At 41.4% G+C, this 13,628-nt stretch overlaps 1 protein-coding gene across 8 annotated transcripts in view; it reads left to right on the forward strand.

Moving 5' to 3' along the window:
- The first annotated feature begins 71 nt into the window (after window positions 1-71).
- The window catches only part of cep152 (centrosomal protein 152), a 60,166-nt gene continuing 46,609 nt past the window's right edge, over window positions 72-13,628 (forward strand). For 4 of the 8 annotated variants that reach the window (XM_028448674.1, XM_028448667.1, XM_028448669.1 and 1 more), the window contains exons 1-7: window positions 72-332; window positions 426-528; window positions 4,131-4,240; window positions 4,324-4,369; window positions 4,457-4,726; window positions 5,081-5,228; window positions 9,485-9,625. In XM_028448674.1, the coding sequence (XP_028304475.1) occupies window positions 442-528; window positions 4,131-4,240; window positions 4,324-4,369; window positions 4,457-4,726; window positions 5,081-5,228; window positions 9,485-9,625 (802 nt within the window). In that variant the 5' untranslated portion in view covers window positions 72-332; window positions 426-441. Of the gene's footprint in view, window positions 333-402; window positions 529-3,585; window positions 3,720-4,130; window positions 4,241-4,323; window positions 4,370-4,456; window positions 4,727-5,080; window positions 5,229-9,484; window positions 9,626-13,628 lie in introns of those variants that run through there. The other 4 variants (XM_028448668.1, XM_028448673.1, XM_028448671.1 and 1 more) reach the window with 4 other exon arrangements.

Raw genomic sequence — 13,628 nt, forward strand, 5'->3', positions numbered from 1 at the left:
GAGAGCCTGCTTAGTTCTCCTGCTGTTCGGCGCTGCTAATGCGCGCGAGTTTTCAAAGTGGGCGAGTCCTCTTGAGAAACACAGTCAAAGTACTAGCTGGGCTTAGTTTAGCATCTGTTTACGTTTGGTGTTTGTTCAGGGGTTGTTGAACTTGTTGCTGTATTACTATAAGGTGCTGATCGACTAACCGGACTTCTGTACGTTTTTAAGGAATGAAAACTCGCCTTTTAAACCGCTTACTTGGACCTACAAGCTGTTTTGTGATGCAATTAGCAGCGTGGCTAGCAATCCAAGCAGCACAACAAAGAAAACAGCTGTCGTATTACTAGCAGGTGGGTAGCCAACATGTCATATATCATGGTTAATTACTATTATTTCAATTGTAAGATTTGGTTGCTTTAGATTCTTCTGTGGCTGTCCCACAGCTGCAGGCTAGACATCATGTCTATTGACTTTGACAGTGCTGCTCTTCAAACTCAACATGAGGAAGAAGAATATGACCAAGAGGACTACGCAAGAGAACAAGAGGTGCAGTAAACAGGCTCTCGCTGCTCACCTCATCATTTTTGCTCCACTGTTATTGATTTGACCCCCTTTAACTTTTCATGGCATACATTCAATGAGTGGCTTTAGTGCGCATAGGTCTTTGCGTCAGGAAATTGATATAATCGCACCACAAAGTTACGGCAGATTTGTCTTCTGCACACATGTGATGTGAATATTATGTTCCATCCATTTCCAAGTGATTGGTAGGATGAAAATCTGGTGAATGATTCTATTAAAGTAACTAGTCTGGTTTGAGCTTTGTGATGTAGAGCACTATTGTGTGCGTGCGTGTGTGTGCGCGCGTGCGTACAAAGACTGGTGAGGAACAGAACATTGCACCCCAAATCATGACTGACTGTGGATATTTCACACTGGACCTCAAGCAGCTTGGGTTCTGTTCGTCACCCGAATGAAAGGCACACTTTACTTTCATCAGAAAAGAGGACCTTGGACCACTGGCCAACAGTCCCGTCCTAATTCTCTTTTTTTTCCTGCAAAAACTGAGACGTAAATGGTGTTTTTTTTTCCTTCACAGTATTCTAATTTTTTGAATTCCTGTTTTTATAGGTTTTATGAGCTGGAAGCCCAAATTATGTAAAAATAAAGAAATACTTGAAATTGTTTAAATTTGGGCTCTGAATCTATAATCTATGAAAGTTTAACTTTCTGAGTGGAATTATAGAAATAAACATTTTTTCCATGATATTCTAATTTTTTGGAAAGGGTCTGTATATGATGCACATGATCAACAACAATACGCTTATGATGTGGCATTCAAATTGTCATTCAAGTGACACAAAGGGGTCTCACACCATTTATCCAGCAGTGTATTGAAAAGTAGATCCAAGGCAGGATGCATATATGCTTTTATGACATTCACACCACATTATGAGCCAAAATACAGACTTATCAGAGCAGCTGATGTTTCTTCAACATGTGATGGTCCACTTTTGGTATGTAAACTAGAGCCTCAGTTTAGGAAATGACACCCACGGTGGTCTCGTGCTTTAATGATCCACTTCAAGGGTGAGCAGGTTGTGGGTTAAAATCACAGTTTATTATTATTTTTTGATCCAACAACCATTCTTCTCCATTTTAATGCCTCATTTGAACTTCAGTTGTGGAACCAATTTTAAGTCTTGTGAATGTGTTCACAAAATATTGTAAAAAGCTAGGGTAGTTTATTATTCTATCACTGGACTCTCTTTAATGACTAATTGCCTGAGGTGTGTCTGTTTACTGATGGTGCCGTTTTCACTGATTTATAATAATCGTAGAGATAATGATGAATTAAAAACACGATAAGCTGCAGTGCAAACCATACTTTATTTTGTATCTCACATTTTATGTTCATCAAGGATGAATATTAACAATTTCTAATCTTCATTTTACCCTTCAGACATTAGCAGAAAAAGTAAGTAAATTTGTGTTTAGCAGATCATTTCTGTACTCTAACAATACTTCTTGGCAATTCATCTTATTGCATTGTAAAGCCTGTTTATTTCCTTAGTTTTAATTTAAATGTTGCCACATTTGTTCGGGACATGCATTTGTGGAAATTTGTATGTTGGTTTTTTTCTGCCAATGCCTGACAGCTTATTCTTCCAATGACTCTTGATTGGTGTTTGTTAGATTGGCTGATTGGAGTCTGAGTCTAAAGAAACAAGAGACATAATGGTAAATTAACTATTTATTTAACAAGACTGATGTGTCAAAGTGTGGAGAAGACCGAGAACGCTTTGCTGATTGCTGCATTGACAGAGAAACATTTTTTTGGTGGGGGGGAATGACAAGGAAAGTAGTTTTATTTATTAGAAATTGATTGATAACAGAGCCAAATAATGCTTTACTGACATTTACAAATGTATGTCTACAGTTCAAGAGAAAATATTATTAGCTGACTAATAAATATATTTTGTTAATTAAAAATTGATTGATTGAGATTTAGGTGCATGAACAAAGAACGTTCTCTCTGTGAGGATACTCAAATATCACTAAAAAAAACTTCACATATTGTGTACCTTATCTAGATGCATTTCCACCTGTCCAGATTCAATTTCAACAGTAACTTAAAATGTATCATAATCACAAAAGGCTTCACTGTGAAAAAAAAAAAAATGAAATTTTGTGAGCTTGATGAAAGCTCAAGACACCTTCAAAAACTGTGCAACCTATTCAAAAGCCACACCCATACAAATGGCACCTTTTGATGGAATTTTTTACATGCTGTCCAATGAGTTTAAATAGTCCTGACAATCAAAAATGCGTTCTTTTTACTTTGCAAAATGACTTTGCAGTTGAAATATTTTTACAGAAAAGTACTACTTGACTTAAAATATCTTAATCTCAGGAAGTGCACATATTTGACTCTAGTTTTTGATTTTCACACCTGGAGAAAAGCAAAGCAGATAAAGGAGAGACACACTTACTCCAGATGCAAAAAACCTCTTTTAAAAATGATCAAAACCTAATGCAGTCAGCCACAGGGCTTACATTTACAGGTTTGATTTTATATTATTTTTTCATTTTATTTAATTTTTTTGTGTGACATCTAAAAGGAGTGTATTCTGTGAATTTCATAATTGCTGCCAGTTTAACAGCCATCACACATATGTTGTTGTAAGACTGAGAGCTATTATTGGCTCAGGGGAAAGCCTCCTTCTAGGTGTGTTACACAGAAACTTGCTCAGTGAGCCCTGTGATAGGACTTCACCCAGTTCTGTAGGAAATTCCCATACTAGTTTAGTCTTTAGCTGCAGAAATGGGCAGATAAAGACTTTCTTTCTATTTTGTTTAGTTTTTTTTTTTTTTTTTTGTTGCTATAACCTACTTTCAATTTTCAAGCTGATTAAGTAGAACATGTTTAGCACTGGTAATTGGAATGTTTGAAATGTTTCTGCCCCAGTTCACTCAACTACTGTATATGTTTTCTCAAAACAATGGAGCTCATTGGGAGCAAAGCGCTGCTGTGCCACAGAGGGCTGATCACATGCCAGCTATATTTGGGATGTTTAACACAGAAGATCGTCTTTGCAGAAAAATTAGGCTGCAGGGTTATCGGGAATCAGAGGACCTTCAGCAGTCGTTAAATATCTATAAAGCAGCGTAATATGGGTCCTTCGGTTGTGAACACAATGGTGGATGGGCGGAGCATTCAAAGGTCTCTGTGGGAAGTAAGTTCACCTAGCTCTTGTTCCATCGTACTTGAAAGTGCAGTGAGTCTGTTACTCACATGAAGGAGTGTTCGCCATGTTTGTGTGTCACATGTTAGCAGGACACATTTTTAAGGTGGATAATGTCTTATGTTTGTTTTTTTTCTTGACAAACTGAAGTGTTTCTCACTGAATATAATGTTGTACGTAGAATAATTAAATGGCATTTTCTGCTTTGAATTATCAGCAATGTTTTAAAATGGACCATAGGCTGTTTTTAACATGTCGAGACCACAGTTTCCTCAAATTTGCACTTTGCACTGCTGTCAATGATAGCTTTCCTGTATTTTTCCCTCCTATCTCTGTTACTTTACAAAGCAGTCACACAGCAACCTTTTAATGACTCATTTTCATATGCTCTTCGTCCTGTAGCTGCAAAAGCTGCTCACCGACCTGCCACATGACATGCTGGATGACAGCAGAGACTCCTCCTCCCCGGAGATGGAATACTCCACCTGCAGCAATAAAAACACCGGCAACAGGTGACCATATTACTGTTAGCTGACACCTGCTGTGAATGTGGTTCCAATAGGTTTTACCTGCAGTTTTCCCTTTCTCTGCTCAGCACTCAAACACCGTGGACTCAGCAGGTGTCAACCTCACATGCACAGGTGAAGTTAGATTCTCTGTATTCTTTTTATCGACTCTTAGCATTGATGTTGAAAACTGATTTCACTTATGTTGCCTTCTCCTTAAAGAATTATAAGGATGACTTTGATCCAGGTTGTCAGAATGTGTATGTCTATGAAGATGGAGATGGACCCCTCAGCCAGACCCAGCTACACTCATGGACAGATAATCATCACTTCACACATGGAGACTATACAAACACCAGCTTGGGCTCTGAAAAATCTTCAGAGACTGTTGATTTTTCCAACAAGTTTGACTTTAAATCATCCCATCCCAGCAGCAACACCCACATGGAGTATAACAGAGGAAGCTGCAGGGATGAACAAAACCACATTCAGGTAAATTAATTTTGTTTTTGTTTTTTAATCTCTTTTATTGTCTCCTTGGATGAATTTGTTCAGACAGCCAATATACATATTTAAATATCATAAAGATGGTTAGTCAAGCTGTCTATAAGCCAGAATGTGGTATATCGGTCTCTGCTTCCTTCATTTTCTCCTAATCTCTCTAATTCTCTTTTGTCTCTCTGTCCTTCTCTTCATCTCTGTCTCTCTCGACTCTGATTCTCTCTTATAATCTATTTTTCCTCTCTCTTTGTGTCCCTCTGTTTGTTTGTCTTTGTCGAAAGTGGTTGCCTTCTGTGTTGATCAGAATCATGTAAAGTTGGAGCACTTTTGTGTTTTGATTTTCAGAATTTGAAGTCTGGAGCAAGCAACAAAGGAGAAAGTCAATACCAAGCTAGCTACAATCCACATCAGCCAAAGATGTTTCGTCCACAGGACACTCAGCAACCGGGCCACATCGACCATCTGCAGAGGGCATTAGTGGACTCCAAACCGCGTAAGCGCTACAGGCTCAACCTATGTTATAAGATTTAAGACACATTAAAAACAGGGAGGTGAGACTCAAGGTAGGAAATGGAAAGGGTGCGGAAGAGTTGATTGTTTTAAAGTGAGATGTGAAGAAGAAAGAGCAGGGCCAAGGAGCCCCAGGCCATTGCCCACGGCCAAGCAGCCCTCCATACACACCCAAGAAAGCCCCAAGAAGCCGAGAACCCTGGCACCCCGCCACCGACCAAACCCCCAACCCTAAGGCCCCCACCAATATCCCTCTGGGCCCTCCCCCTGAGACCCCAGCAGAGAAGCCAAGGCCCACGCCCAGCAGATGGCCAGAGCTGTGCCGAACAGGCCGCTGGCGGGCTCAGAGCCAGCAGGGAACGGACCCCAGGCCAGAAGAACCCATAATAGAAGCAGCACCGGCAGCAGCCTGCCCAAGGCCGACGAACACATCCCCAGCCACCTAGGGCACCAAGCGGACGCTGAAAGTTGCCTCGTCGGCCTCCAGGCGCACCGGTTGACCCCCCCAAATCAATTTTTATTGATGCCGCCTGTGCAATGAGCCTTAGTTATTGCTAAAGTCAGGCAAATTGGTGTGTGTGCGAGTGAAAATTTAATCTGGTTGCATCTGTGCGAGTGCTTAGGGTGACCTTATTTTGTGACGGAGTGGCTGAGCGCTTCGTCATGTCCCACAGAGTGCACTTCTCTCTCTCTCGCTCTGCGCTGCGGGTGAGGAGACAGTGCGTGCTCCGCAACTTAGCTGCAGGTAATTCAACGGTGAATGCACCGAGTATAAGAACCAATGCACTCCTTTGGAGTGCGCGGTTTGCAAACGAAGCCATGCGTAACGAGCCCTTCACTGAGTTCGCGCTCACATTGAAGGCAGCAGTAAAAAGGAAGAACACACCGAGCGGAGTGATAGAGCGTACACGGTCATCAGAATTAGCATCGAGGGGCCAGAACCGATGGACTATGATGCCAGGCCAGATGTTCAGCTGTGGTTGTCTCAGGGCAGGGGTCTACAACCTTCGGCTCTGGAGCCTAATGTGGTTCTTTGACTTTTGCAATGGCTCCCTATAGCTTAAAAAAAAAAAAACTATTTAGGTAGAGTTTTTCATTTTTTTGACAGAAGCTATTAATGATTAATGACAAATCAAATCAAGATATAACAATTTGTTAACCTAAAATAAATCATGTTGCGCAATGACTGCCCCCTTCCTACTTCCCCTCCTGCAACATCTACAGACCATCAACTTTCCTTGCACCTTTGGCTAACCTTAAGTTTAAAATCCCTGGTAAGATAACTATACCAACAAAAACACTATTCTGGAAGAAAATAGAGATTTTAATTCTGTGGGGACAGATTCATTTAACCGCCAATGCCCCTGTTAAATATGCATGCTTTATGTCTGGCAATTTGCATGTGAAATGAGCAATTAACTGTTGACCGACATGATCATGCGTTATCAAATTTAAGTTACTTTTTGTAGCCTTTCAAATACATTAACTAAAAAAAATATATATTTATTTAACATTAAGTTCATGTAAACTAAGATGCATAGGAATTTGAAGATGCAAGATACTGTTTTATTTCTTGATGTCAGTTTATTTTATTGTAAACAGTTTTTAAGTTGCCATTTACATGATCAATATAAATCAAATCAAACATTATTCTATATGATTTCAACTGTATAGAATTTAAAACACTGTATTGTCTTCATTGATTGAAGGTATTTTTTTTGGCTCTTTAGGATTTTAACCCAGGTGAGATGAGGCAAAATGGCTCCTTTGAGAGTAAAGGTTGCAGACCCCTGACCCAGGGGACGATGGTTAGGAGACCCCACTATAAGAGCTGGACCCTCTGAATGAAATTCCATGGAGTGAAGCAATGCAGATGCTAAGTTACGCTCCTGTCAAGTTAATTCAAGTACAGCCTTTCTGCAAAAAAAAAAAAAAAAACAGAATTTCGCACCACTCCACAAACAACAGTGGGTTGTCCAGTGACTGAAGGGTTGGGGGTTCAAATCCCGCTCTAACCGAGTCATTGTCGTTGTGTCCTTGGGCAAGGCACTTTATCCACATTGCCTTGTATGAGTGAGTATGAATTGTGCATGTATGTTGGTGGTGGCTAGAGGGGCCGTAGGCGCGAAATGGCAGCCACGCCTCTGTCAGTCTGCCCCAGGGCAGCTGGGGCTACATTGTAGCTTACCACCACTGGTATGACTGTGTGAGTGACTGGTGTGAATGAATAATGGTTTCTGTAACACGCTTTGAGTCTCCTCGAAAGAAAGCGCCATATAAGTCCAAGCCATTATTATTAACATGTAGCCCTCTCTGAAGTGTCGGCAAAATCAGAGGTAGCAGTGGAAAGGTGTAAAAGAGGCCCTTTGGCCAAGGATGCACCAGCGCATCTAGGCCCAGAGGATTGGTGGTTTCCTTCAGGAAAAACCAAAGGGGACAGTGGGTTGATTTTTTTCGAAGCAAAGAGACCGACCTGTGCTCTGCTGAAAAGACCCCAAATCATGTGCACCACCTCTGGGTGGAGGCGCCACTCTCCCGGTGGAGGCTTCTGACGGGAGAGGGAGTCTGCAAGCTGGCCCACCTGAGAAGATAATGAATGGTTTATGTGGAAGACAGTTGAGGTGTTCTTTGACTGCAGGTATGGCAAAAAGTGCTCGAGAGCCAGTTGCACTGCTTGCAGTTCCAGCACATTGATGTGATCAGTGCTGTCCTGCACAGACCATGGTCCTTGAATTGTCCTGTGCTGCCAGATGGCACCCCATCCTGAGAGGCTGGCATCGGTGGTGATGGTCTCAGGGCAGTCTGGGGCCACGCCTAATGAAACGCCTCTCAACAGGAAATCCCCATCTTCCCAAGGGCTCAGGACAAGGAGGCACTGTCGAGACACCATGAACTTCTGGTAACGGTGCCGTTTTGCGTCCTGGTAGAAGCTATTCAGCCTCTGTAGGGGGCGTAATGACCGCAGACCCAGCGTGACCACAGCTGGTATGGATGTCATCTTGCCTAAAAGTTGCAGGAAAGTGACATATGGCAACAACCTGTACACCTGGAAGAGTGTGAGTAGATGGAGAATGTCCCCTGCCCGGTGAGAGGATGGCTGCGCCCTCATGGTCATGGTTTCCAAGGTCATCCCAATAAGGTTCATTTTCTGAGAGGGTTTGAGGCATGACTTTTCAAAATAGACCCTGGGGCCCAACTGGGCCACATGGGCAAGGAGACTAGGCATATCCTGGATCACCTGAACTTGTGAAACGGCCCTATTTCAGAACTGCTCAGAAAGTGAATTTTCAGAGGGCTAAAGCTCTGGAAAACAGGTGTCAGGGCAAATTTACAGTTTTCCTCATTTGGAAACATGGTTTGTGCCCTGGTTGAATGATTAAGTCCAGTCAAAGCATGATGATTTTTTAAAAAAAGGATTTATTATAAACTAAATGAAAAAGAGTACAAGAAAGGTCTTCCATCCTGCAGGAAGAGCAAGCAGCCAGCAACTAACTGGAAAATTCCACAGCTTAAACTTTATACAGATAAAGAAAAGTCCCACCCTGATGAGAGGAAAGGAGGGGGTCAGATGCCCCAAAAGTGGAGACGTTGGAGCAATGATGTCTGGTGTGTGTGTGTGAGTCCACATGTGAGTCTGTGTTTGGCCTTGATAGTCAGATGCAGCTTATGTGTGCGTAGGTGAAAGAATGTGAGTCGGCCATCTAAACCCTCTCCAAAAGAAGAAGTGAAAGGCATAAAACAAGAATCACATCTTATTATACGTAGGCACTCTTGCAGAACTCTGTTTATCAGAGCTTTGGTATGAGACCTTCAGCTGTTTGTTGGCACTGTGAATACAGCACAATCCTGTCTGTACAGCGGGTAATCTAACCTAACATGACTCGGCAAAGGAGCAACGTCTCTGTTCAAAGGTACAACGATATAATGCAGTCATAGTGTATAAACACATGACAAATTATACATATGAACACACATTTGATGATATAATGATTAATATAATAATTGCCATAACACAGGTGAGTTTGGGAAAATTAACCTCAAATACTATGTTTTTGGGGTTCTTAGAACAAATGAAGTTGGGTGAAAAATTGCATATGTCCCCTTTAAATCGTGTAAGCTGAGGGAAGGGGATACCACCAGTGTGTGTGTGGAGTGAAAGAATAATGCACATCAATATAAAACGCTTTAAGTGTCTATGAAAAAGCGCTATATAAAATCCAATGTATTATTATGTTTTAGAAAATGCTGAAAAGATGCATCTTGCTCAGCTACAGATTCTGAACAAAGCTCAGCAGCAGCAAATTAAAGATCTAGAGCGGAAACTGGAGGATTCACGCCGTAATATGAGATACATTGACCATCAGTTTGCTATTGTCAAAGGTATGTTTCACTCATGTGGGTCAGTTGAAGTAGACTAACTTGTATACATACACCTGTGAATATTTGTGTTAGTTTTAAATTAATTCCTAATCAGGATAAGCTGGTATCAAATATGGTCAGTTGAAAACAATGCAGGGTTAGGTGACATTGCTACCACCTTTTGGCTGCTTTTAGTGTCTGGATCAAATGCTTGCAGTTCCACTCACCGGGGAACAAACTCTGATAATTGGCGACTCCATATTGAGAAACGTGAAGCTAGCGAAGTCAGCGGGCATTGTGAGGTGCATCCCAGGGGCCAGAGCGGGCGACATAGAATCAAATCTAAAGTTGCTGGCAAAGAGTAATCGTAAGTTTGATAGGATAGTCCTCCATGTCGGCACTAATGACTCCCGACGTCGTCAGTTGGAAGCAACCAAAGTGAACATTGAATCAGTTTCTGCTTATGCTAAAACAATGTCGGACTCCGTAATTTTCTCTGGTCCCTTACCAAATCTGACCAGTGATGACATGTATAGCCGCATGTCATCATTTAACTGCTGGCTATCGAGGTGGTGTCCAGAAAACGAGGTGGGCTTCATTGATAATTGGAGATCCTTCTGGGGAAAACCGAACCTGATAGGAAGAGATGGAATCCATCCTACTTTGGAGGGAGCATCTCTACTATCAGAAAACATGGCACAGTCACTGTTATGACATCTCATGAATGAGACCATGTTACAGAGGGGGAGTCCTCCACACCCCTCTGCGCTTGCCTTAGTACAGTTTCCCTCCCATTGCTATTATGATAGCTGTGTTCATCGCCATGACAACTGTTGTGATGGTGATGAATATTATTTTATAGAGACGGTGTCTGTCCCTCGACCCATATTTCACAATGATTTTAACATAAAATCAAATAAAAGCGCTATCAATTATAAAAATCTGAAAAAAATTAAAATCTCAAATCTAGAAACACCAAAACATAAAACCATTAGATGTGCTCTATTAAATATTAGATCACTGAGATCCAAATCTCTACTAGTAAATGTCCTTATCTCAGAAAATAACTTCGATTTATTCTGTTTAACTGAAACATGGCTGTATCAAGATGAATATGTTAGTTTAAATGAAGCCACTCCTCCCAGTCATTTAAATACTCATATGCCACGAGACATAGGCCGTGGAGGTGGTGTAGCAGCTATTTATCATTCCTCTCTCCTAATCTATCCTAAACCAAAGGCCAGTTACACTTCCTTTGAAAGCCTGGTTCTAAATTTATCTCATACCAAATCAAAAACCTGCCAGCCAGTCTTATTGCGATAATTTACCGTCCTCCAGGCCCTTATTCTGAATTTCTATCAGAATTCTCTGAGTTTATATCAAACTTAGTCCTCAGTTCTGATAAAATACTGATAGTAGGAGATTTTAATATCCATGTGGACAAAGATAGTGATAGCCTGAGCTCAGCCTTTATGTCCCTAATAGACTCAGTTGGCTTTTTTCAAACTATTAATGAAGCTACTCATCGTTTAAATCATACTCTTGATCTTGTTCTAACATATGGCCTTGATATTAATGAACTAAAAGTCTACCCTGAAAATCCTCTGCTATCAGATCACTTTTTAATATCTTTTAACATTATATTAGAGGATCTCGCACTGTGCAATAAAATAGTTACGAGTAGAAATCTGTCCAATAGTGCTGTGGCTAAATTTAAAGAGGCCATTCCTGCTGCCTTAAACTCAGTGCACCATCCAATAAATAACTATGATATTAATTATAACCCCTCTCAACTGGATCTGCTTGTCGATAGCTCTGCTAGTCTGCTAAAATCCACCTTGGACTCAATTGCCCCATTGAGGGAAAAAACTATTAAACGTCAGAGGAAAGCTCCGTGGTTTAGCTCTGAAACTCACACACTCAAACAAACAACCCGTAAATTAGAGAGAATGTGGCGCTCCAATAAAACAGAGGAGTCACGAATACTCTGGCAAGAAAGCCATAGTAAATACATGACAGCCTTACGACATAGTCGATCTACATACTATTCCTCACTAATTGAAGAAAATAAAAATAATCCGAGGTACCTTTTCAGCACTGTAGCCAGGCTAACACAAAGTCAGAGCTCTATTGAGCCCATGATTCCTCTAGCCCTCAGCTGTGAGGACTTTATGACATTTTTTAACGATAAAATTCATAAGATTAGAGATAAAATTAGCCACTCCCTGCCTTCACCTGGGCCTGCTGTACCATTAAATGTAAATAGGCCTAACCTAAACTGTTTCACACATATAGGACTTCAGGAACTTAACTCTTTTATTTCATCCTCCAAACCTGCCTTTCAGATCCGATCCCAACTAAGCTGTTTAAAGAAGTTGTTCCCCTGGTCTGCCCATCTTTGTTGGAGACAATAAATATATCCCTATCAATAGGCTACGTGCCACAGTCCTTTAAAGTAGCTGTAATCAAACCCCTTCTCAAAAAACCTACTCTTGATTCCAGCACTTTAGCAAACTACAGGCCTATATCTAATCTTCCTTTTATTTCAAAGATTCTTGAGAAAGTTGTGGCGGCTCAGCTCTGTGACTTCCTTCAAAACAACAGCCTGTTCGAGGACTTCCAGTCAGGTTTTAGAGCTCAACACAGCACAGAGACTGCTTTAGTTAAAGTAACTAATGATCTACTCTGTGCTTCAGATGAAGGACGACTCTCAGTGCTGGTTTTATTAGATCTTAGTGCAGCTTTTGACACTATAGATCACTATATTCTACTAGAGAGATTAGAGAAATTACTTGGAATCACAGGGACTGCCCTAAACTGGTTTAAGTCCTACCTATCTGATAGGTACCAGTTTGTACACGTGAATAATAAGTCTTCTGTGTACACTAAAGTAAGCTACGGGGTTCCTCAGGGCTCTGTGCTAGGTCCAATCCTCTTCTGTATCTATATGCTCCCCCTTGGTAATGTTATGAGAAAATACTCTGTTAACTTTCACTGCTATGCTGATGATACCCAACTGTATGTATCAATGAAGCCAGGTGAGACAAATCAGCTATCTAAACTTGAGGCCTGTCTGAAGGACATTAGGGCCTGGATGGACCAAAATTTTCTTCTTCTCAACTCAGACAAGACTGAGGTCATTGTACTGGGCCCACGACACCTTAGAGAAACCTATGCTAGCCTAACTGCCCTAGATGGCATTACTCTGGCACGAAGCACAACTGTTAGAAACCTTGGGGTTCTATTTGATCAGGATTTATCCTTCAACTCTCACATAAAACAAACTTCAAGAACTGCCTTCTTTCATCTCCGTAACATTGCTAAAATCAGATCTATCCTGTCTCAGGGCGACGCCGAAAAACTAGTCCATGCTTTTGTTACATCTAGACTGGATTATTGTAATTCTCTTTTAGCAGGCTGCCCGAGCAAGTCGCTTAAGACACTTCAGCTGGTTCAAAATGCTGCAGCACGTGTACTGACTAAAACTAGGAGAAGAGATCACATTACTCCTGTATTAGCCTCTCTGCATTGGCTTCCCATAAAATATACAATAGAATTCAAGATTCTTCTTCTCACTTATAAAGCCCTAAATGGACAGGCACCAGTCTATCTCAAGGAGCTTGTAGTGCCATACAATCCCCCCAGAACACTACGCTCTCAAAATGCTGGACTACTCGTTGTTCCATTTGTCTCTAAAAGTAGTATAGGAGGAAGAGCTTTCAGTTATCAGGCCCCACTTCTCTGGAACCATCTACCAACCACGGTTCGGGGGGCAGACACCCTCTCTACCTTTAAGGTTAGGCTCAAAACATTCCTCTTTGGTAAAGCTTTTAGTTAGGAACCAGCTCATAGCTCATAATTAAGATGCAATAGGCATAGACTGCCGGGGGGGGGGTCTGGCATGCTCGGTTGGAGAGAGGTTGGAGAGAGCGTTAAGAGAGAGGTCATTTAGGCTAGAGAGGGACCGGAGAGGGTCCCATTCCTCTCTCAAACACTCCCTCTATGTCTGCTTCTTCCCTTGTGT

Source organism: Gouania willdenowi, chromosome 6 (genome assembly GCF_900634775.1).
Source record: "Gouania willdenowi chromosome 6, fGouWil2.1, whole genome shotgun sequence".
Classification (NCBI taxonomy): domain Eukaryota; kingdom Metazoa; phylum Chordata; class Actinopteri; order Blenniiformes; family Gobiesocidae; genus Gouania; species Gouania willdenowi.